Raw genomic sequence first — 25,484 nt, 5'->3', positions numbered from 1 at the left:
GGTTATTTTTCTCCCTGAAATCCTACCAAATGGAAAACAGTTGGCGGCTCAGAAGAGACAAAATTAAATTTTGTGGGGTAAACAAGGTTGCTAATTAGCTGATGTGCTGTGCAAAGTTAATTTATTCCCAACATGTCACGGTGCCAACCCTGCTCGAAGAGCCTGCGCCTCGTGGCTCAGGTTGACCTGCAGGGGCAGCCCTGCCTCCAGTGGGAGCTGGGACCACAGCTGACCCTTAACGGGGACTTTTTGCCTTCCCATGTGCAGGAAGAGCCCTTTGTCATGTTCCGTAAGTCCGACACAGCCCTGTTCGGGAACGACCGCTTTGAGGGTTACTGCATCGACCTCCTGAAGGAGCTGGCCATCATCCTGGGCTTCACCTACGAGATCCGGCTGGTGGAGGACGGGAAATACGGGGCGCAGGATGAGAAGGGGCAGTGGAACGGCATGATCAAGGAGCTCATCGACCACGTGAGTGAGGCCCATCTGTGGCATGGGCAGCCGGCGGCTGCCGAGGGGTGGCTGTGCCCAGGGCTTTCTGCCTGGGGTGGGACGGGTGCCCGCTGCTCGCTGGCTCGGGATGCCCGCAGCGGGCTTCTAACCCCACCTGGGCTCTGCCTGTGTTGCACAGTTTGTCAGAAGAGTATCTCTTTGTCTGACTCTTCGAAATATTCATTCGGAGTTTCTGAAAATGGACATTCTTAAAGTACAGAAACAGGCTCCGTGGCTTCAGCCGCAGACCCTCCCCGCCGGGCTGCTGCCCCGCAGTGGGACGCAGGCTGGGCACACAGAGAGGAGGGAAGAGCCGAGGCCTGGCTGCACACTGGCTCTCCTGAGCCGGGCAGGAGCATGCCTGCTCTCATCCCTCGAGGACACGGCTGCTCTGCCCCTGACAAATATGGGCCAGGGCACAACACTGAGGTGGCTCAGGGACCCCAGACATGTCCCAGGCACAGCTCAGCTGAATCCAGATGAGGTATCCAGACTGCAAGAGCAGGTGTGCAGGGGACAGTTTAATATTTTTTTTTTTATAAACGCAGCTTATTTTCTAAAATCTCCTGGGACATGGAGCTCCCCCTGCAGCAGAGCAGCTGTGCTTCTCCTTCCGCGGCCACTTCTAAAAGCCCATTAAACACTAGTGAAACTGTCGGGGCAGCTTTACTCTCTCAGCCGCCAAAAAGTCACCTAATCTGAAACCTCGACTCACAGCCAGAGGTTGCTCAGTTTCCTAATTAGATATTTTGCCTCCAGCACATCCTGTGATCCCAGAAGCCCAGTTAGGGAGGTGAGGAAAGCTGGTGTTTTTATGAACCTCTTATTCCCAGGAAAGGTCTCTGGAAGAAAAGATCAGGACAAAATTAATCTCTGATCTCCGCAGCACAGGCAGCAGTATAAGCCATCCTAGAGCTATAACACAGCTCTCTCCTCCTGAATATCCTGCTCGAGCGGTGCAGCCCTTGGACCACCTCTCATGCTCCTGGCTACATTTTGAAAACATTGCCTAAGCAGAAAAGAGACAAAAATAATCTCACGTACGTAGCAGCTGTGATGCTCTTACAGTTCATGTGAGAAGAATGTATTTGCTGGGTGAGTCACTTCAGTAAATGAGCTTCGCTGTGAACAGATAACAGAGCACTGTCTGGCAGGGAGGCTGTGGAGCTGGGGCTCAGGGATCTAGGTTGTGTTTCCGGATTTGGCTTGTCTGCCCTAAATGACATTGGACAAGTTGCTTCTGTGCAATACTTCCTCCATCTGTAAAATGCAGATGATAATGGTTATGTCCCTTACAGGGACAAAGTGAGGCTTAATCAGTTTGTGAAGAGCGCAGTACTCCTTAGATGGCTCACCCTGGAGAAGCGGGAAGTGCGGCAAGGGCATGCAAGGACAGCCCTTGAGGGAGCAGGACGCTGTGGCTCACAGGGGAATATGCCACAGGCTGTGCAAACCTGCCTTTGTATTTTTGCTTCCAGAAAACTCCATACAGCTCAAAATACAGATTTCATAGTCTCTTATGCAACAGCCTCACTAAGTTAGACAAGTGGCACTCGGCATCCCAGCAGAAGAGACTGGTGCTTTGCCACTCCGAGTCACGTGTGAGACATAGATATGAAGAGACGCAGAGCACAGGCTGCGAACCTCGGCAGCGGGCTCCGGGACACAGCCTCCTGCGGTCCTGCGCCCGCTGCCGGGAGCAGAGTCTGTGGCTCCCACAGTAGAGCATCTGTAGTGTAGGGCTCTGAAGAAGTAAATCGCTCCAAGGCAAGAAATAAGGTACAGGAAATAGAAACCAGACTGTCATGTCGTCCAAACCATGTCACTTCCAATGCCCTGCAAAATGTTATAGGGCTCTCGGGAGGCTTTCAGCCATTCCCAAAGCTGTGTGTGGTCAGCTAGAAGAGACAGACCGAGAAGGTGGTATGGGGAACAACCTCATTAAATAACACTAAATTCACGGTCAACCAGTATTTCTTGGCTAACTATTTAAAAAGCAAATTAACATAAAGCAACAGAAAAGGACCAAATCCCCTCTTCTTGCAAGTTCTACTGTAGCATCAAGTTTGAACTCTGCTTTCTAACAGGTGTGGTTGGGTGCACGGCTTGGAGTGATTCATAACCATTGCCCAAACCCCATATGAAGCCATTATTTTCTTTATCTGCATGTCATTGCTTTTTATAGCAGTGTTTATGTAAAGCATTAAAAAGTGAAACTGCAACCAGATGGGGCCCTTCCTCAGCCACAAAGCATCTTCAGATCGTGTGGGGAAAGGAACAACTGATTGGCACTTTGCAATGTGAAAGTTCAAACTTATTTCACACCTAGTAGGAAAAGTGTTGGAGACAGCATTCAAACAAAGTTGTAGTAATGAAAACAGGGCTGCCCACACTGTGAGTTTGATATCCAGGCTGGCTTTCCTCCATATTCAGTGTCTCATTCTCATAAAAGAATTGGGATCATTCAGGTGAGAGCATAAAGCAGGTAGGATTTTATGAGGTCCAAACACCCCGACCAGGATTAACGCTATGCAGAAAGACTGGGCATTGCTGAAGACCCACTTAACTCGTGCATCTGAGACTGAGCCGCCCAGGACTGCTGTGATGCACCAGCTCCGGTGGGCTGAGCTGATGCGCAGGCTTGGTTGAATGCCCTGTGCATAGGAGAGGGTGCTCCTGAGGTGAAATAAGAGGCTAAAACGGTGACTGTTATCACTCGGAAGGGCTGAGAGCTGTGGGAACGGCAGATGCTGTGTACCAGGAATAGCCTGATCCGAGGCTGAAACTCAGTGAAAAGGAGATGGGCAAAGTAAGGGGCAGCCCATCACACAGCACGGCCTTCTGCTGGGGCTGGGGAGTCCAGCCAGAGAGGAGCTGGGCACAGGTGCCAGGCAGGGCAGCCCAGGCAGGCATGTAATTATAGTGTTTCAGGGATGATGGTGCCTACCACGCAAAGGTGTAAATCACAGAGCACGTGATGGAGGATGGGCTGTTTACGCAGTGAGCTGTCATGGCTTGTTTTGGAGTTACATAGCATCCTCCTTCCCCTGTCCTCTCTGATCCAGGCATGCCTGGCCATAGGCAGTAATGCCTTAGGCTATAATCCTTTGTAAAATTGCTTTGTTTCTAGTCTGGCCTTAAGCATAAACAGGAAAAGCAACAGCAGTCAGAGCAGCTCACAGCATGACCCTGTCATCCAGGTCCCCAGTAGCAGACCTCAGAAGACAGCCTCCTGCAGTTAGATGCAAAAAGCCCTGCCCTGCTCCATTTCATCTGCTGCTCATCCTTCATCACAAAAAAAATCCCCATTTTGGGGGAGTTCAGTCCATTCCCTGGAGAACTAGACTCTTTCCTCACCACAGCTGGTTGCTTATTGTCACTCTCCTTCGCCACTCCCGCAGAGGAGCCTCAATCAGATGGACCATGAAAGCTGAACTCACAACACTGGCATTTGGGGAGGTTTGGGGCACCCAGGTGACACAGAGAAACTCCTGTGCCCTGCATCTATAATATATGGGGAACGTGGCAACTGTCAAATCTCCTCCTTTCATCAATAGTGAACTGTTATTGATGTTTATTCATAGAAATTATTATTGCTACAAGCAAAACTACACTGTGCATTGTGGCCCATCCATTCTGATTTATAAATTCTAGTTGTCTGGCAAAATAATGCCTGCAAATCTTCCCTATTGTTTGTGGGCAGAATCACATAAAAAAGCAAAATGAGTTGTTCTGGATATTTTGCACAAACTTGTTCACAAATAAAACTTGTCTTCTGCTGAGACAGTGCATATGAAATTTCCATTCAATCTGAAACTTCACGTGGGAATAAAAAAAGTATGAAAAATAATAGGGTTTCTAATGGAAATCCCTGCCAATGGTAACTATAGAGAAGATGTAGTATCTATCCTTAGGGACAATTTATGACAGTTGATTTAACACTTTCACAATAAATGGGCATTTATTGACAGTAAATTCTGGCAGAAATACATACTGCACCACGTTGCCACATTCCCATTAATGTTCCTGCACTGGTGGATGTTCATTTCAAGTGCCGTGAGCTGGGGATTCATTTGGAAGCCACTGGACCAGGAATAGAAAAAAACAATTTTGTTGGATGAAGTGTCCTCCATCTCTTGTTTACACACTGCAGGAACTCAGCGTTAGAGAGGAGATAGAAATAAGCCAAAACAGCTGGCTGCACTTTCTCCTTTTGTGCTCAGCATCGTTAATTGGGTGGTTTCGTATTTATCATATTCAGCGACCCAAGTGATGGAAGCATACTGGAGCCCTGAGTTCTCTGCTTGCTTCTGCAGGTCTCTCTGGACCTGCCTTTCCCTCCCCTGCTCACCTGCCAGTAATTCATAGGATAAGGCTTGTCTCCAAAAATACGGCCGTTCTCACTGGGATCCTACAGCCTTTGACATCTCTTAGGTACAATTAATGGTAGTTCTGTCTCAGAGGAACTTCCCTAAAGTAAAGATTACAAGATGCCCAACAGGACTTCACAGTCCTCATTTCTCCTCTTCAGCTTACAGCTAGGTTTTCCCTGCCGACATCTGTTCTCAATTCACCACTGGTATTAAATAAATTCATTGACAAAAACTATGTCTAAATTAGGACTGAAATTGTAAGAGCAGCCATTAAGAGCTGGAGTCAGACAATTAACGCTGACCCCCTGCACACGGTGCATGGAGTGCCGAGGCCGAGGCGCGACTGGGATGCTGCCAGGCACGACCTTGTTCTCCTCAAGCATCACTTCTCACACGGAGTGTCTTCCTACCCCTGGCCAGCAAGAGGGGAGGGCTGCGGGCACAGGGCTCTCAGCAGAGCAGTCGGTCGTCTGCTAAAGCAGCAGCTCCTCTGTCTCCAAGCCACGGGCTACAAGACAGACCGGCTGCCTCGGCTGTGCCTGGCCTTGTGGTCCCCCAGTGCTCCGGGATGTCCATGCCCAAGGACGCCCGGGTGCTGGCTCCGCTGCAGGGAAAGATGCAGAAAGATGCAGGCGTGAGGCCAGCGCACAGCAGACCATGCTGGGACAGGGTGCAAGCAAGCAAAGCAGGGAGGGGAGCAGAGATGGGGCCTGAAGCAGGGCGGTGGGAGCAGAAAAGCAGAAACGCGCTGCAGCCCCAGCGCTGGCAGTGGTGGTGGCAAAAGAGACTGAGGGATGAAAGTGTCCATGCTGCCAGACAGACACCTGAATAACAATTAAATAAGTAAAATACGCACTATTTACCTGTCTCTCAGGCAGCACACACATAATTAGTTTATGTAAATACCTAACTCACCTTGGCAAAACAAGCACAGAGGCAGCTTATTTTCTTGAATAAATATTTACCTTGATGCTTATAGGCTCTGCTGTGACTGGCCGTCACACGCAGCTTTCCTCCAGTGGAGGTCGGATGCTGCAGCATTTCCACAGCGACCATGGCTGTGCAAGAGCTGTTCTGACCCACAGGCCACATTCCCGTGATAACTGAGAACTTGAAGATAAGACTTAGCCAAATATCTCTGCAGAGAATACAATCCTCCATCCACTGAACGCCCGGTGAACCCACATCAGTTCCACCCAAGTGAAAAAGCCGTAACACTGGGTGAATAAGGAGGTCCAAACCCTTCAAGGTGTGTCAGAGAAGTGTCTGCATTTGGTGTGTAGCTGCCTTGGCAAAATTCATCTTTTTGGCCTCAATTCAGCAGAACACTTAAGAACATACATAAGACTTGGAAGGTGTGCAAGCTCCAGTAAAACAGAAGCGTGTGCTTAAGTGGTTTTGCTGGATAAGGGCCTTTAAGCCACCAGCACTTGCTATAATTCCTCATTTCTAATAAAACCCATCTTACTGTGCAACAGCATAAAAGTTGGGGCTGAGGGAAGGAAGCAGTCAGGGCCTGATAATTGACTTCCCGGTTTGTAATGTCAGAAGCACGACAAATGAAAGCTTCACCCTTGGTGGGTTTTGATTTAGATCCTTCTCAGTCAGCAAACCCTTAATTAGAGGCCACCTTCAGAAAAATCTGCATTGATAAAAAGGATATCGGAGTGCAGCCGCGTACTGCCTTTAATAGCTCAGGACACCACACCAGACTGGGCTCCCTAATACATGCTCCATTCTGCCTGTGTGTGACATTTACTGCCAAGGACACGGGGCTGTGATCAAATCACAGGAGCTGCTGAAATGACACAGTAAAATTTTATTTCTGCACTAAAAGCGTTTTGATCCTTGGGCATCCATGCAGATTTCTCTCTCTTCATTTTCTGTGGTAAAGCATGAACTCCTAGCTGTTATTTAGCTTGCTATACCATTTTAAAAAATTTGGCTGAGGATCTTTCAGACAGGCAGTTGCTAGCGAGCACTGACCACAGAACTGCTCATTAGTTTCCTCCTTCAGAAAAATCGGTAGCCAAATCCTTCAATATCTCCTTCAGTTTTCCCTGTTGAGTCAGGACACCCACGCAGAAGTGATGGAGGAGCTGAAATGCTGCATTTCTTTTGCCATTTCTGCCTCGTGACTTTGGAGACTGACAAGCCAAAATTCTCAAGTGTGCTGTAACGTGGGGAGACCAGCCGAGCTACAAACCTGCCGGGCATCCTCCCCCAGGACGGCACCAGGATGCAGACTCTGCTCCTGAGATGCAGAACTTCACCATCTCAAGCTGGGCAGCCAGCATTGCCTGTCTACTTCTAAAAACCACTGCCCTTCAGTTTTCAGCAATGTCACCGCAGCCACAGCTGGCACAAAAGGGCTCGTTGGGAACATATTGTTTCCATTTTCTCTAAGTTTTGACAAATGCCAGTGATTCAAACGGACACTTTCTGTACCAAGCTGATTTAAAAATATATTTCCATTTGGAAAGTGCCAAGGAAAGGGAACCAGCCAGGGCTCGGCTAAGGAACCACGTTAGAAAAAAATACATGTTTTTACCCTTGTTAGAGAATTCCTGAAACTCTTCTGTTCAGGACCTCTAAAGCTACGTTCTTTGAGAGGAGACCCTTTCATACACACACATATATATGTATGTAATGGATAAAAGCTCATGTAGAAACTCTTCTTATAGGAAAAGGCCCAGATTCCTCTATTTAAAAATATTCCACTGACTTTCGTCACAGATTTGCAAGGTCAAACGAGATCATTAGCCTGACCTTCCTCCACAACACAGGCCAGAGATCTTCACCAATTTCTACAACTGAAGCAAGTGAACCCATAGTTTCTGTTGGAATAAAGCATGTTCTAGCAAGACAGCTAATATTGATTTAAAGTTTGCAAGTAATGACAAATCCGCTATATCTCTAGGTAATTATCACTCATGGTTAATTTAGAATTTTAATTGTCAGAACCAGATGTTAAATAAATCTTGCACGGGTATGCTAGGCACCTGGCACGGGGGGAGGTACTGCTCAACTTCAGAAATTTATGTTCCTGCATTTCCTTTGAAGTCAATGATACCAAAAGAGTGGTTTGCAAACCCCAAGCAAGGCAGCTGACATTGAGGTATTCTTGGATGTATTTACTGAAGGTTTTTTTAAGAACCTGAACGAATATTTAGTGAAAGGAAATGAACGCAGCTCATAAGCAACAGAAAGAGGTTGTATGTGGTCACTCACTGAATCTAGCACAGAAATTATTAAATAACAGAAATAATAGAAAGAAACACAATTCATACAAGAAGTCAGGATGAATAATATGCTCAGCTTAAACTCCTCGTGCAGCTCGGACAGTTCCAGCATGACGGGCTGTGAAGCCCACCATTAATTAGCAGAAGCATTTCCCCGGTGGGGCTTGCAGCCATACGCACAGAAGAGAGACCTAACAGGAACCGCCTGAGGATTTTCTCACTCCCACCAGCCAGGCACGCTTGCGAGCATTCCCAAACAGCAACGCTCCAACCCTACGCCACGGCTTCCTTAGAATGAGCTTTCAAGTTGTATCATGAAGTCGACTGAGGGGAAAGAAATTGAACCTTTTACCTCATGCTGCTACAGTATTACTTCCTGCAACTTCATTCTGGAGTGGCCTCCCTCTGCGACTTTCTCCTCTCTCAGCAACGTTGAAAGGAAGGACAACAAAACCAAATCATCTCTGCAAACGGTGGGATTTGCACAGAGCAAACGCTCTGTTGTAAACAGTTCTGCCGCAAGAAGCAAGCACAGCGAGGATCGCAGATGTTTTATACCATTTTAAGATATAATTGTTCTGACCATCTTAGAAGAGCCTACTGAAATGAGCTCATTGCACCTGGGAAAAGCTGCGCAGACTGCAACATCTCTCTTGTCTGCGCTGTATTTCGGTAGCTAACATCAGCCAAAAATCTATACAATGAAAGTCACAGAGTATAATTAGCAAACAGTAGACCACGTTTCACTCTCCAGCTCACTGATTTAAATCAGGAACAACTCTCTTAAAGATGGTAAACACATCCACACCACCACCTCCAGAATCTCGTCCCGCGTGTTTTGGAGACCCTGCATCTGTGCTGGGGTTTTGTTTAGGTGATGAGAAGTATTTGTAATAACTGGGCCGTATTGTGTCAGTTCCACGTTCCCTTCCCATCTCAGGTGTTCTTGTGCCTAATGCACATAGACCAGTCCTTGGTCCCTTTCTGGAGGGCTCTGGAGCAGAGCTCACAGAAAGCTGCCCAAGCACCATTCGTGTGCGACGCAGTGCAGCTCTGACGACAGCTTTGTGTTTGCCTGTACAGCCAGACGGCAGGTCCGAAGGGAGGCATTACCTGGAGCCCATCCTGCGCCAGGCGCAGAGGGCCCTGCCTGCACCGGGACAGGGGGCAGGAGGTCCAGCCTGGCTCTGGCAGAGGCACAGGGCTGACGTACCCCATGCGCAAAGGGAGGGGGGAACCCCAGAGCGCAGCCCAGTTTTGGCCCAGTACTGCAGTGTGACTGCTGTGGGTGCTTCTAAGGGGATGGAAACGCCTCCGTTTCTAATGCCTTCCTTCTCTCTCGCTCTATATTGTGCACAGAAAGCTGACCTGGCCGTTGCTCCTCTCACCATCACCCACGTTCGGGAGAAAGCGATAGACTTCTCCAAGCCTTTTATGACCCTGGGCGTCAGCATCTTGTACCGGAAGCCCAACGGGACCAACCCCAGCGTGTTCTCCTTCCTCAACCCCCTGTCTCCTGACATTTGGATGTACATCCTCCTCGCCTACCTGGGGGTCAGCTGCGTGCTGTTTGTCATAGCCAGGTAAGGGGACGCCGGTGCCACCCCACCCGACTGCCATCACACCAGATCTGCTGCCATGCGACAAGACGGCCTCCCCATGCTCAGATCCGTTGTGCTGCCTGGTGTGTCGCAGGGATCCAACCGCCCAGTGGGAGCCACAGCATTGAACCTGTGTCATTAATGAAATTACTTTCGGTCCATTACCCAAAGGCAGGCTGGTCTCTTGGCGTGGGGTTGCTCACGACTGCCAGGCTCCCGTGCCCTGTTCCCTGTCGGACCTGTATCTCAGAGTGGTTGTAGAGGTGATACGAACCCTGTGGTGAAAATTAAAGATGAGCTATCCAGAGGGGAAATTTGTTTCCTTCTTTGCTAGCTCCAGCCTGTGTTACATCCTTTGTACTGCTTTACCATACTAAATGTGCTTGTGTTTGTTTACTTTATTAACACAAACCTGTAAGCCTCTTTTGCTGTATCAGGGCAGGCAGTTCCCCAGATTTAGTAGGCTTCCAGTACAAAAGAATTTAAAAATGCACTTTCTTTTATGATTTTAGAAATTTTTTTGTCTTTCCATTTCATTAGCACCTCCCCGGTATAATGAAGGGTAATTTTCCTGTTCTGTATCGTTCACCATTCATGCTCCTGTTAGGTCTCTTCTCACCCACCTTCTCCAGGAAGAAGCCCAGCCTCTCACTGTGGCCTGGACACAAAGCTCCTATGTCCCGCACCATTTTCAGCTCCCGTCTCTGAACCCTCCACCAGCAAAGCTTCCACAAACCCTTCCCTATATCAAAAAACCGGAGAATCCGTTGCTATGGATCAGACAATGTGTCTGTTTACAAAATTAATATGCATCTAATTAGCATGTTTAAAACCTATATTTAAAAGCAGCGGAATTTGCATATATTTGCATGTGTTATTAATTTCACAGAGTCTTTGATGAGACGCACAGTCCAGGGCTGCTCTCAATATGCGATTCCACCTTTTCAAACCAAAACAAAGCACTTGCTTCCCTCCTGCTGGGCAGCCGCCCTCCCCGGCCACGCGCAGCCCTCGCTGGATGCTTAAATATTCTGTGTAAATACCATGCCCGGGGAAGTTTCCTAGGCACAGTCTGTAGACTGTGTCTGCATACACTCATTTCTCATTTCTTCCAGTTCAAGTTAAGCCGGTGGTGCCTTCAGAAACCTCCCTGCTGACCCCACACCTTGGACCGGGGCTCTGAGCAGACCCTCTCCCTCCAAGGGCTGCTGTGCTGTGTTTTCCTCCGAGCATCCTTCAGAAACCAGCTTCTATCTAATCCACTGACATCAATAGATAGTCAAAGTTAAGATTAAATATGAAACTGCAGCAACCAGAATCCATTAACCCTCATGTTACAACAAATCTGCAATTTTCAACATCCCTCAGGTCCACGGAGGCATTTAGAGATGATTTCCTGAGTTTACTATGCAGTATCCTAATTACACATAACAGCAGTTGTAAAAGTAAACTCGGCTTAGCAGACAGTATTAGTGCTCCAAACCATCTGGGATGGCAAAGCAGCTACATCGCCTGATCCTTCTTCTGCAGAGGTGCAGAGCCGGAGAGGTTGCACTTCACTCTTAGAGGACACAGAAGGCCTTCCATGTCCCAGATGTTAACTGCAGTCGTTCTCCTCCCTAGCCTTTGCAATGCACCTCTATCAAATGGAGATATACCACGTTTCCAGGCACTTTCCTGAGGCCCCACAGAAGCTGTCTGAGCACGGATGGCTTTGCTCCCACTGGGAGCACAGGCCTGGGCTCTCATGGCATTGCAGTACAAACAGCAACTCATAAAAACAACCTAACAGATCATTTCAGCAGGCAGGTGGTGTAACGCACAGAAATGGTCGCACTTGTTATTACTATACTGTAAGAGGCTGAGAGTCGCACTGCCATTAACACATCGCTGCACCTTCCCACCAGTTCTGCCCTGTGGACCCCCCGGCCGCAGGCGGGCGGCACGGCTGGGCAAGTGGCCGGGGGCCACACAAAATGCGGGACAGTTCGGCAAAATACTGCTGCCGGCTTTGTCCTGCCCCAGCTGAAGCCCCTGGGAAGGCTGTCGGGGACTCCAGCAGGGCAGGATGAGGTCCTCAGCGGTTTTGCTTTGTGTCAGAGAGGAACCAGCTGAAAAGATACTCATCTGCAAAAATCAATCCGAAGTAATTATGAAAAGGAAAAATATTGCGATGACTGATAGAACTCCTTCACTTTATGTCTCTGTTAGCCATGCAGAACATAGCTAGATGGGCTCCAATGCCATAAAGTATTAGACTGCTTGTGCGGCTTGGAATGACAATTCAAATACAATTTTACATTTGAGTTTATTTTTCCTGACTCATAAAATGGCCAAATCCAGCCCAAATCGTCCAGATCCCACTTTCAAAGCATGTTAAATGTGCAAATTTTATCTGCATGTGAAATTCATTGCAGTAAATACTGAGGGAAGGTTGAAGGAAATGCTAGGACGGGCCCCGATGTGAAAACACCTGAGAAGCCACGTTTTACAGACAGGAAAACCTAGATGCTCTGTTCAGAGAGCAGCGGGGCTGCCCAGCCTCGGGCAGCGATGTGCACAGCGATGCACACAGCGCCTGCCCTGATCCACCGAGTTGGGTGCCTGGGCACCCCAACCAGGGTACCGGCCCAATAAACCCCCCTGCCCGGCCCAGAGGGCACTCGCTGCCCAGAGAGGTGGGGATCCGGGCTAACCCAGAGCCCCACGCATGCCCAAACACATGGCAGTCGCGGTCAGGAACCGAGTGTCTGTTTTGACACCCCGCTGGTGACTGCCCTGGCACGACGAACACAAGAGGGTCTGAACCACTTGCTGTGCTGGGCTTTGTGGCTGGCGTTGAGGGATGAAAACCTGAAGAACTGTGGTTTAGTCTCTGTTTTTGTTCTGAAATGACATGAAATGAGCCTCATAATCTCTCTACATCATAGCAGTTATGATGTAATACAACAGCTTTCCCCTATCAGGCTATTTTTTGGCTGAAAATGAACCTATAAAATATTGCAATTACAGTTTCTTTTTCACATGTTTTGCTCCTGACATTTCTGCTGTCTTCCTGTTCTTTTAAAGAACACCAAGTATTTGGTGTAATTAAGGTTCTGCAGGAATGATCTTTTAACGCATACAGATGAAGAGCAAGAGATTTCATGGGGAAAATATTTACTGCGTTCAGAAGTGCTTTTGACCCCAGCAAGGCCTCTAAAGTTCCATTCTCAGGAGAAAACCACAGTCAAAATAGCAAAGCCTTAATTCAAAGACATGAGTCTCCTGAACTAGGCACCAGAGTCCTCTGCTGACGCTATAATCATAGGTCAATGCCACTTAAAACCAACTTAGGGACTATTTAGAGGCAGGCAAAGGATGTATTCCATCCATCTCCCCTTTTAATCAGTCTTTCTTAGTTATTGATAGAGCCTCTGCTCCTAACCACCCCAGCCCCCAAAGAGCCATAAACACCAGCAATTTATAAGGCTTCGTGGGGGTAATTTGTCTGGTGACTCTGGTGCGAGGTTGCAAGTGGACTGTGCAGCTGACTGATTTGGATTGTCACCTGTCCTCAGACTCAAAAGGCCTTCAAATTACAGCTAATCACCTTTGGGTGCACAACAGGGTGGGTGGGTTTAATATTCATCTTAATTGCAACGAGGACTGGGTCATCCATAACAAATTTCTCTGGAGATGCAATTTAGACTCAGAAGTATTTTGTGTTAGATCTTTAAACCTTCTTTGAAATGCTCCCCGTTTCCCTGCCAAAAAGGCCAAGATGAGACAAGAAAATAATCATAGTTTTATATGAGATATTTCTCAGACCCCGTTCTGCACCTGAGGAAGAGGGAAGCCAGCCCACGGTGAATCCTGAGCAGCCCCCATTTATTATGGCTCCAGCTGTATGGGGTCAACGAGCTCCGCTCGCTTCTTCCTTCATCACCCCTCTGTTTCTGCTAATGGTCCCACTTGCTTTTCAAGCACCGAAGACTCTGCCGCTGCTTTGCAGTTTTCTCTGTCATTTGAGCAGCACCAGTAGGTTTTCACTCAGAGACCTTGAAGTTCTTCAGTGTGTCATCTTGTCAGGCTCATTTGATCTTACCAATTCCCTTTCTGTTTCATATTCTTTCATTGGCAGCCCAAGAAAGTTTTCATCTAATTCTTGAACTCTGGCTTTATTTGACAGAAAGGGCTTAGGCACCATCCTTTATACACCTCTGGCATAAATTTACAGCAAGTTTAAAGGAATAGGGAGCATATAAAGCCAGGTCTGAATTCAGCCTGATTCTTGTTATTCCTGTTTTCCTTTCTGATTTTCTCTTATTTAAAAAAGCAGAGGGAGGTGGGCAGTAAGAACGGCCCAGCCATTACCTGGACGAACGAGCAGGATTGTGCCTGGGTGAGGCTTACTGGTTCTGCACTCTGCAAACCCAGAGCAGGCAATGGTCCCCGCTGCAGAAAGGCAAGAGAAAAGCGGGGGGAAAGGAGAGGTCGTTACCCTGTACCTTGCATGTGGAAAACAGAGGCAAAAAGTGGGACAGATGCACCTACAATGAACTTTTGTAAAACCACAAGTCCTGTGTGTTGCACCTAGTCCGTCCCCCGTGGTGGGTCTTCCCCGCAGACACCCTCCTCTGCTTCGCCCCGCTTGGTTCATGTGCCCAGGGACCGCGGCTCCGTGTTCGTGGAACGTCCCCATACGTCGGGCTCCGAGGGGAGTCTCACGGCGTGACTGCGCAGAGCAGAGGCGGGGGTAGCTGTTTGCTTGGGGAGTTTTTGTGCCGAGGGGCACCTGGGAGAGAGCTGTGGCTCTTCTCTCCAAATACATCCAACTGTCTGAAATTAAGCAACAAGACATCTTCTTGGGTAGCAGCGCGTCTGGCAGAGAATTACAGAGAGAAATATCTCCTCATACAAACTGTGGGCTGGGCTGGGCTTTGAAAAAGGGCTGTTATGAAGCTACAGGGATTTCAGAAGGAAGCAGAGATGATAATTAATGCCTGGTTCAAAAGCAATTATACCAATTATGTCTTTAATTTAATCTCAGCAAAATTTGGGACTCTTAGAAAATGTAAATAAACAGCTCTGAAAATATTAGCGTCTCTCCTGTTGAGCATCCTCCCCAGATCCTGGCTAAAAGAGCGACATTCACGGCGGTGCTTGCCTACCAATCCTAGGCAGGATTTGCAGAGAGATGATCATAGAAAATTCCCTCAGTTTTGCCCAAGAACTACAGGGCTGTCCATGGAAATACGCCCCCACAGGGAATAAGTTCTCCCACCACCCACAACAGGGCCGAGGATCGCAGCAGTCCACAGCGAATCTACACCAATTTCCACTGTTGTGCTGGTGCCCTGACCGTGCAGGATTCCTGCTTGTCAGGACAGTGGAAAGTTCTGCTTCTCACCTAGCTAAATCCCACCCCGATTCCCATATGCACTAGCAGGAGAGTCCTCTGAAATACTGCGGTTTGTCCCGCTACTGCTGCAGAACCACTGCAGCGTCTCTCCTCAGTTGATCTAGAAATGCCATTTTTCCCCACGTTTTGGAACTGTTCCATACTGGGACTAGAGGTTGTGTGTCCGCACCGCATGCCATCCCATAGTCGTGAGCTCCAGTTGCTGTCGTGTGATGTAGTGTTGCAGAGACGATCCGAAGGGACCGAAGGCTTTGGAGAAGCAACCTGAGATACCTCCGAAGGACCTGGCTTCCCAGGTTTCCTTGCTGTCTGCAATGCATGACACAGGGCTTACAGCCGTGCTGGTCACTTCTGGAAATCTTGGCTGATTTTGTCTTTTTCTTTAATAAGCTGCAGAACCAAAGGAGTCAGCAGGCCCTGCACAACAGCATAGAATGTATTAAGGCTCTTTTTTTCCCTGTTCCTTTAGGGTCTTGTCATGCCACACCCCGACTAACGAGCTCTCGCTTTCCGTGTGCCACCATAGGTTCAGCCCATACGAGTGGTACGATGCTCATCCCTGCAACCCAGGATCAGACATCGTGGAGAATAACTTCACCCTATTGAACAGCTTCTGGTTTGGGATGGGAGCGCTGATGCAGCAAGGTACGGCAGCACCTCCCCACCCACACACCCTTCCACCGGTTCTCCAGCACAGGCCTTTGTCATGGCTTTTTAAACTGAAAATGTATTTTGTTTGCGACAGGAACAAGATAAAACATCTGAGCAGGCACAGAAGCGCCTGTCAGCACCCGCTCCCCGCTGAAAGGCGGCGAGGTGTGGGAGAGGGGAGGCAGCTCTCCTCCGGCACCTCTGGGACCCGCCGTGCTGGGCAGCGCTGGGCGCCTGCTGCTGCCGACGGAGATGTGCGTAGGCACCGCCGTGCCCGAGGGAGCCGCTCCCCGGGAGGGCGTGCATGGCAGGCGGCCGCTGGCTGGGGCCAAGGCCAGCAAAGGGCTAACGAGCCCATCATCTCACCAGGGGGAACCGGCTGTGATCTGCAGCTCAGGAGCTCTTGGCGACTGCGTTTGTTCTTATTCACTCACTGTGAACTTCATCTCCACGCAGGCGCCCACTGAGCCGTGCCGCGTCGCCTGCACAGCAGGGATGGAGAAGCAGAGGGGGACATGTGCCAGGGCTGAGCTCCGTCTGGGGCACCAGGAAAAGATCCAGGGTTTTTATGCCAAGAAAGCCATCCGATTTCTTCTGTGTCAGAGCAGGCCGGAGATTTTCAGTCTTTTTTTTTTTTTTTTTTTGACACCTTCTTCTATTTGTACTTTCCGCCTTCTGCGGGTCAAAGCTCCCATCCCTACAGCTCACCCCGCAGCTCCAGGGACAGACTCATCGCTCGCCCCGCAAGCTGCAGCTGGCTGCCAGCACACACGTGCCACTGCGTAACAATAATTACTATTAACGAAGCGTGCCTGCTCTGGCAGGTGTCAGAAGGAGCAGCTCCTGAGTCTGCCATCTGGAAGCACACAGCTAGATGATGGAGCGGTGGCGTGTTCGCATGTGTCCTGCTGCTGGTGTGCACAGAGGAGCACCCACCCACTGTGCCCCGAGGAGGAACACTGCCTTCGTCTCCCTCAGCTGTTTAATTCACCAAACTCAGCAGCATCTCACAGATTCTGTAAATTCCTACTTCTGTTAATTCAAGCAATTTGTTTAATTTCAAGATCTCTGTCCTGGCTCACTCTGTTTTACATCAACTTTTACAGAAGACAGGGCATCTTGCCCTCTGGTCTGTCTCCATTCTTATCCTCATTTGGTCATTCTGCACATTGTGAAATGGCCTGAAACTCCCTCTAGCACAGGGCAAAGGCTGTTGGGTCAAAGAGGATGGCGAGGAGCTCCTCCAGGCAGCTCTGCTGGCAGCCACTGCGTGCGAGACTGAACGTTTTCAGTGTTACTGATGTAAGATATCACAATGACAGGGACGTCAGAAATGGGGTATGGATGGGATTACATTCATATCTGTGGATGGAATAGAGCAAATGGAATATATGTAGATGGAATGAATAGAGTAAATCTGTTAGGAAGACAGCAGACGGGGAGCTTGTGAGCAACTCTGAATAAGGAACGAAATTCAGCTCTGATCTAATTGCAGAAAATCCAGGAATAGAAATAAGTGGAAAATGTCAAACATTTGTCACACTTTAATTTACCATGTATCAGTAGTTACACCCAGAGAGCAAAAGAACCACAGCATCAGTTTGGTGGCATGCACGGTGCTACTGCTCCGTGCTCTACCTGCTGCAGCGTGTAATAGAGATTCTTCCCAGATCTCAGCTGCCCTGATGGACAGTGACAGTTCCCAGCAAGAGGGTTTAACAGGATGAATCATCCTCTTATCAGATGCTGATAAATGAAAAGAGCTGTATTCTTTTTAACTTTATTCTGCATCTAAGAAGAAAAATATTTCAAAGCTAGACTGATGTCACACTGTCCAATGCATCAAAGGGCAAGAGACGGAATGGGAAAGAAGCAAGATCTTGAGAAGAACCGAAGCAGCCCTCGATATCCAAGGCTCCTCTGCTTCCTGGTGCCTCCTTGCTGCACTCAGATAGGAGAAAAGCTACAGTCCATGCTATAGTTTGATGCCACACTGCTTAAATTGCTTTGCAAAGCCCAATCTTTGTTACAAATTCCAGGTCGGATATATTCTCGGAACACAGTTGTTTCAAACCCAAAGCTCTTTTCTGGCTTTAAAAAGTGTCTTGGGCCATTACAAAAATAGCACAACACATTTAGTCCTTCATGTCTGCTCAAGAAAAGTCATTCCAGACCTGTTACACCTTTTATGCTGTAATATCTCCCGCTTCCCTACTTCTAACCAGTATTCAAAGTACTGGACCCTGATAGTTCCTTTCTCTCGCTGTTTGATTTTTTTTTTAAATCTTGTGTATTTGAACACACTCCCTAGAGTGAGTCCTTTGAAAAGTAATCCATATAAAACCAAAGCATTTTTTAAATGGCAGAACAAAACACTCATAAAAGTTCATAAATGGCTTGCTATTTAAATCTCATAAAAGCAGCCTAGTTAATTACTTCAGTTTGAATGTTTCCTGTAAATTGTGCACTGTACCCAAGGTCAGCAATAAAGGGAGAGGGTTTTTCTACACATGCTACAAAAACCCCACTGATTTCCTTGCACACAAGATGTCTGGATAATTTGCCTCAAAAACAGTTGGCTTTAATTGCGTAGCTATTGCAGTTTTGACAGTGAAACCTAATCCTTTATGGATACATAACGTACATATGTATATATGAACCGGGTCCTTTCTCTCTCTGTTTCCTCTTCCCTCTTTCTCCTTCCCCGTCTCCCACTCCAGGCTCTGAGCTGATGCCCAAAGCACTGTCTACACGGATCATTGGTGGCATATGGTGGTTCTTCACCCTAATTATCATCTCGTCCTACACGGCCAACCTTGCCGCCTTCCTGACGGTGGAGAGGATGGAATCCCCCATCGACTCGGCAGATGACTTGGCAAAGCAGACGAAAATAGAGTATGGAGCAGTGAAGGATGGAGCTACTATGACCTTCTTCAAGGTGAGACCAGGCAAAGGCTTACTACCATCCAGGCAGAGACGCAATGCTCTCAGGCCAACGGGAGTGAGAACAAAGAACCAAAGACAAAAAGCCTCCTAAGCCACCACTGCTTCTCCTTATAAGCAGGTTGTTTCAGTCTCGCATCCTTGTCAAGACTTTGACCCCTGTCAGTTTAGCTTACCTAGATTCACATCATGGCTAATTTCCCCTCTCCCCATTGCTAATTGAAGTCACAATTATGAAATTATATTGATTTTACAGCTTCAGAGACTGTACCCAATATTGGCTCAGAGACCCTAAAACGAAGCATATATTAGGCACAACAGGACAGGTGTATCTTATATTAAAGCCCCACAGAAAAATCTTACATTCCCTAAAGTCTCTTCCCTATTTCCACACCTCACCCATCGCAGCTCCTTCCTTGTCTCTGCAGTAACAGCTCCACAGAGCCCCTGAGGCTGACCCAGCCAACCTTCAGGGACAGAGAAGAGAACAAATGAAACCTAAAGCTGGACAGATGTTGCAAAGTGCCCTCCCTGACCAGTATTTTTTACAGCTGAAATATCTTTCTTGTCCTTCAGGTATTCACATTAATGTAGTCAAGTTTTATTAACCTCTGAAACCCGGTGCAAGGTAACAGCACCAATGCATCAGAATCAAATTACATTAATTTCTTCTCTTTAAAGAGAGAAGTTAGCCAACACTGCAGAGGGGGGTGCTAAGAGCATTCATATTTCGCTATTGCCTCAAAAATGGAAAGAAAGTGAGAGCGCGCCGGTCAGAGCTCAGGCCTGGCTGCAGCACTCGGCCGGCGCCGATGCCGATGCTCTCCCTGGGCACTTTGTCAGCAAGGCAACAGGAGCACTGGCAGATCAGAGCCTTCGGCTGCAGGAACGGGGCTGCCTCCCCCCGCCCCTCGGCTGCGAGCAGCGCTGGGAAATATTCCTTCCCCCTGTGGTCACCCTAATTCAGAAGGAAATATATGGGCCAAAGTGTGACAAACATAGTTCATGTTTAAAAAGCAGGTTGTGCCTGGAATACTGCAATAATTTGAACAGGCACAGTGTAAAGGCAGCTAGACTAGGCCGTCAGCAGTTTAATTGCCAAGACCCATTAAAGGAAGCCAATGTGCTGAATTTTAATAACAAGAAACAGCAGCATTCTTCTGCAACTTTTGTTGGCTAGGACTTGGTTAAGGAGCCACTACACTTTCTGAATCTCTATGCTTACTTTACCAGGCAGGAACACAGATTGGTAAAGAAACATGGAGGATTTTGTTTGGTTTGACCTTTAATTAATTCTGGGAAATGAAAATGTTGCATAGAATAGCAGGTTGCTGCTGGTTAGTTTGCTTTCTGCAGTAGAGCTGGTGCATGCAGTTTTGTGTTTGGCATGGTCAGATGTGTTGCGTTACCTTCCAAAAGCAATATAAACCTACAACAGCTATTAGGAAAAGACAAACTTTTACTGTTGTGTTTTAACTACTCGTTCCAATAAGAGTTTTTAATGGGAATGAAAGGAAACTATCTTCTTTAAAAATCATCTAGGAGACAGTATATTTATTGTTTCATATCGTTATCCATCAGAATCATTCTTCAGGCTTCTAACGGGCATTTGGCAGGGTTTACTGATGCAGTGTATGTTCCTGTTTCTTTTTTATTAGTATTGTTGTTTGGAGATGAATTGTCAGGGTTGTCCCTTCTGACAAGCATTACTGGAGCAGTGAGAGCGCTCGTGTGGGATGCTATGTTCACTTGTCCTTCATGTACAGAGAAACACAGGAGAGCCAGAACTTCTCCCACCCCTCAGTGAGGTCTCTGTCAAATGACGGGGCAAATCCCGCCGTGGTTTCAGTACGGCTGCTCTGCCAGAGCCACCTTCATGGGGGCATCTGCCAAACACCAAAAAGGTCTGAAGGACAGAGCAACGGGCACCTCTGGTGTCTGCTGAGAATCTGCACTCCCTCTGGATGGGTGGCACTGAAGGAATGGCAAACTGCACGGGGCTTCGTGTCACCTTCCTCTGCCCTGCTAAAAGGGGGGTTACCAGGAGAGAGACAGCTGCTGTGCAACTGCTGCTCTTGAAAAGCTCCTGGAGATCTGGCGGTCAAGCACTCCTGCAGTTTGCTGAACAGACTGCCATTGCTGGGAGAAAAGGCTGATAGCAGCATCCTGACTGGGATCCCCCGTTGTACCTATTTTGTAGATTATCCACGAGGACTTAGCCCAAATGGCTGCCTTGCTCCTTGTATGACTGTTCCCCAAAATCATTCCCCTCACATTAGGACCTCACTCCTGCGCTTCTCCATGTTAAAGCTGCAGACCACAAACACCGACCCCACCAAGCCGCAGCCTGGGCCCTGCAGCCCCCTTCGTCTGTGACTGGTGGCTGTGGCCATCGTTGTCCTTTGCTGAACCCTCTCGGGGCCTGCGGCCCTCCCGGCACCTGGGAGGTCTGACAAAGTGGGATCTAGGGCCGCAGGAGGAGAGGACAATCCCGGAGCTGAGCTCAGGGAGTAATGGGAAATGGGAGGAAGAGGAAGGCCAAGGTCTTGCACACTGTTCCCTGAGACGGTCCCCAAAGCGCTAACCAGTTCTCTGCCCATGGTCAGGCTGACCGAGGGTTCTTGCAGAGCTCACCGAAGTCACTGCAGAAGTTCCCTGTTGAACCAAGCCAAAACACATCCCTGGGGCAGACCCACAGCGAGCAATCTTGCTCCCACAAAGGTTTTTGCCTGAGCAGCTGAGCTAACCAGCTACGGCAAATGGGAAGAAGAAGAGAGAGTTTTACCAACCATTGGTATTGGCAGATTTCAACTTAATGAAAAGAACTTTTGAGAAGCTATTTATTCCCTGGCAATGCAGATCGAGTTGCAGGAACAAACACAGATCAATTAATTTAGAAACAGCATCTAGCGTTCATTATAAATCATGCCAGAAATCCTTCATATCTTGCAAAGGATGCCCTCTCTCTCTGAACAAATGCCGGGTTTAATGTGCAGTTTGGAGTACGACTGTGAGAGTGTGTGTATGTGTGTACATATATATTCACTTGTACAGAAATTTTAAATCCTCAAGAGTAAGTATCTTCAGTTGGTGAAAATCAATTTATTTTTTCATACAGGCTGGAATTGAAAATCTTAAGCCTGAAAGTTACTCTCTTGCCAATGTCACTGATAAAGAAGCATATATGTCTTGGCAAGATGCCTTGTAGTGGCTCCTCTAAACTATTCCATTAATTTATTTGGGTGACTGGTCTTGAAGCATTGGTAATTAAAGGCAGCTTCTGAGCTGTGACTCTAAAGTATGAATTTAGAGGCGTTCTCAGTGTCTTTGCAATTGCTGCATTCAGAGGGGCTGGTACTCAGCTTTTCACACATGCTTCTCATTTAGCACTAACACAGGGTTTTATTAAGATGCAGAGGACAGCAGACCAGATTCTGATGTTATTTATCCCGACCAAAACGAGGAGGAGCTCCACTCACATGAATCCGTGGGAGAGGTGTAAGCAGGAGAGAGACATGATCCCCCTGGTGTGAATCATGGCAGCACTGATCAGCAGCATTAAGCTACCGCCTTTGTTTATTAGCAATAATCTCCATCATTTCTAATGTTCCGGAGTTCCCGACTCTGGAATTTCTCTGCCAGGAAGAAGTCAGTGTCAGGCCATTTATCTTAATGCTTCAGAGCAACCAAGCAGTTCCTCTTCATCTTCCTTTGCAGTAAAGCAAAGTTGTCATTGAGGGGGACCTGGGGACCCTACAGAGGATGCAGGGACACAGGAGGGTCCCTCTGCCTGCCACCAACTCAGATTTCTTGTATGCAGCCCATAAAAGTAAACGGTGATTCCACAGAGGAGAAATTTGCACCTAGCCACAGCACAGCAAATACCAGTTTAAACCAGTAACTAACCCCAGTAAGGATTTTTTTAAGGTAAATTACTTAAGCTGCAAAATCAGGGGTCCAGCAAAACAAAATGTACACACACACAAAAGTCCAGCAAAATAAACACAACTAAGATGTTTTTGCTTATTTGAATGGTATGTTCTCAGGTGATGTCACCCAAATTCCCATAAATAAGCGACCACCTTTGCAGTTGGCCGAAGTATTCTGAGAGGAGGAAAGAACAACTTTTCCCCTAAAAGGAAAAAACGCATAGTAGTTGAAGCGCTCCAGAATTAGGTGTGAGCTGGAGCACTGTACGCTCCTCACCACGGTTGCTCCTGCAATTTTTGATTGATGACTGCTCTCACAATGAGTGACAATTGCTTCTAAATTGGACTTTTAACAAATAGCCAGGTCTATCAAACTGCTAGTGCTGTGCTGAGAATTACAGTTGGTGAATTTTCACTTGGAAAAGGAGTGTTCTTATCTCATGTTAGCTAAGTTAAAGAAACTAATAGGAAATAAATTCCCAGTGAGGAGTTGGCAGGTTTTAGACGACAGGGAGAACCTTAGATTGCCTGGACCAGAGATGTGTGTCGAGCCTCCCTGCCTGCACCGAGGGCTTGACCTGCCCTCCCTGAAGGAGCTAGCACAGCCTTATCTTTGGGGAAGATGAGGCCATCCCAACCAGCGGTGTTTTGCTGCGGGGACACAGCCCTTCTCTGCTGAGGGGCTCAGCCCTGTGTTGCCGGGTCTCTGTTTCGGCTCTTTCATGAGGCACGAGCAAGCAGCGACAGGTAGCTCTAGGTGTGCTCCAGCCAGAGAGGCCGCTCGCCCCGCCACGGGTGCTCCCAGCCCGGTGCCCCCCACCCAGGACACCCGGAGGGGGCTTGAAGCAGGCAGCCGGAGCCAAGAAAGCTGGGCTCCTCCTGGCATTTCAAAACACAATTAAGTCCTTTCAGCTGGTCAGAAGCGGTGATTTAAGAAGAGAAAAGTGTTTTTTCTCTTCTAGGGAGCCTGTCTCATGTAATTTAAGTTGCCTGAAGAGCTACAATGCCTCATGCAAGTCCTATTAGCTTCACTAAATACAGCCTATTGATTTTTTGCCAGTTTATTTTGCTCTATGCTTTAACTGGGAGAACACTGATGTTGTTTAGGAGCTCTGTGTCAACACCCAAGGAGCATTAAATGCCGGAAGAGGAGAGAAAGGGGGAGCCAGTGAACCCATAGGCCTCTGATGTGAACTATATAAATGTTAAACAAGTCGTTATCAGCAAGCCAAGTATGCTATTCATTTCAATTACCCATTGTAATGCACAGATATTTAATAATCCTTTTGGAGGCTACATTTCTTGCTGCTCTTTGAGGTTTGATAGATGCCACAAATCTACCTTACAGGCACTGGCCCAGATTTTCAAGTGAGGGAGATTATCCTGCCTCTTGAATGAAGTTTGCTCCGGCACATCCACTACTGCATGTTCATCAAGTGGATTATAACAAGCATGAGCTTTAACTGAGAAGAAATGAGTCCGTGGTTACTTCAGTCAGGAGAATGAGCCCACAGGTTTAAAGACAGAGGAACAGCCTTTGTCCCTGCGCTATACTAACCAACTTTGGGGTGTCAAGCCATGTGCCAACTTTTGTTAAATACGCTGAAAAAAAGGAGGTAGACAGGCAAAGCATTGGAAATATAAAGCATTTTAAGGGACTTTTTTTCTTAGCTAATTTACCCTTATTTATAGTGTTTTTATGAGAAGAACCTATGCCAGCATGTTTTGGGTGATATTGAAAAATGAGGGGGAAATGTGATAGCAGCAGTTGGGATGGGCTGGGGCTCCATCTCCTGCTTTCTTATGGAAGGACAGAGACCTGAAATGGAGATAAACGACAGCTAAACCAGAAAGTGCAGCTTCTGCCGCAGCGACTCCTCGTGCAGCTGCAGGTGAGCAGTTACCCTTAATCAAGCAAAGCACAAAGACTTATCAGCCCCTCCAACTTATCAGCCAGCTTCAGGCTCTTGCTAAGTAGTGTTGTGGAGGAGGAGGTTTTGGCTGACTAAGCTGCCTCTTATAAAATAAGAGACCTAGGAAAAACAAGAAACTAGCAGAAAAGAAGAATAGCACATAAAGGAACAGGCAGCAGCATGAACACAAGCCTCAATATCCAAGTGCTTTTCCAGAGCTCAACTGGATGTATAGAGCTGGTTTGATGAGAGCTACATTCACCCACGGGAATACAGTGACCAACGAAGGGGGTACTTCAAGAGAAAGCTGATGTGCCTTTCCTGGGGAGTCTTTCTAGACTAAAGCCAGTTATGTCTTTTGTTACAACCTACATAGGGACAATTCAGAAGGTAGTCATAGACAAATTGTATATGTCAAATGTTATGGAAAGACATAAAATAATCGTATTTCTTCTCACCCAACACATTTTTCTAGAAGAAGAAAAAAACATTCACATGAGCAGTAAGCTAGAAAACATATTCCTCCTTTTTTAACAGAATGCCTGCTCATAGTGAAAGTATATCCATGTTTATTTTTAGCCGTAAGACAATCTTCTTGAATATTTCTATGCCTCTGTTTACATGGATACTTTAAATTTGTTTGGCAGTTGCACATATCTCAGAGGAGACATATTTCCTTGTGATGCTTGAGGAAAGACAAAAATATAATAGAGTATGCAAAAGACAAAAACATGCCCTCTGAAATGTTCTCTGTCTTCTCTCATTGTGCAGAAACATTACAGGATAAACAAAATTCTGGTTAGGAAACCAATACATTTAAATAGATATACTGATAGCCTATCACACGAGCAAGTTCTGCAGGTCATCAAGGCAGAGTCTCGCTGTACCTTACTGAAGCAAACGAACAGTTCAGTTCCACCTACAGGATAAGGTCTC

The 25,484-nt window shown here is 47.5% G+C and overlaps 1 protein-coding gene across 1 annotated transcript in view; it reads left to right on the top strand.

Moving 5' to 3' along the window:
• The window catches only part of LOC104072875 (glutamate receptor ionotropic, kainate 3), a gene marked incomplete at its 5' end in the record, with an annotated part of 36,113 nt that overhangs the window by 8,275 nt on the left and 2,354 nt on the right, over positions 1-25,484 (top strand). The window contains 4 exons of the mRNA XM_009572473.1: positions 268-471; positions 9,467-9,690; positions 15,639-15,757; positions 18,484-18,701. Of these exons, the coding sequence (XP_009570768.1) occupies positions 268-471; positions 9,467-9,690; positions 15,639-15,757; positions 18,484-18,701 (765 nt within the window). The remainder of the gene's footprint in view (positions 1-267; positions 472-9,466; positions 9,691-15,638; positions 15,758-18,483; positions 18,702-25,484) is intronic.

Source organism: Fulmarus glacialis, unplaced genomic scaffold (genome assembly GCF_000690835.1).
Source record: "Fulmarus glacialis isolate BGI_N327 unplaced genomic scaffold, ASM69083v1 scaffold10782, whole genome shotgun sequence".
NCBI classification, from domain to species: domain Eukaryota; kingdom Metazoa; phylum Chordata; class Aves; order Procellariiformes; family Procellariidae; genus Fulmarus; species Fulmarus glacialis.
This window is presented reverse-complemented; position numbering and strand designations above follow the sequence as displayed.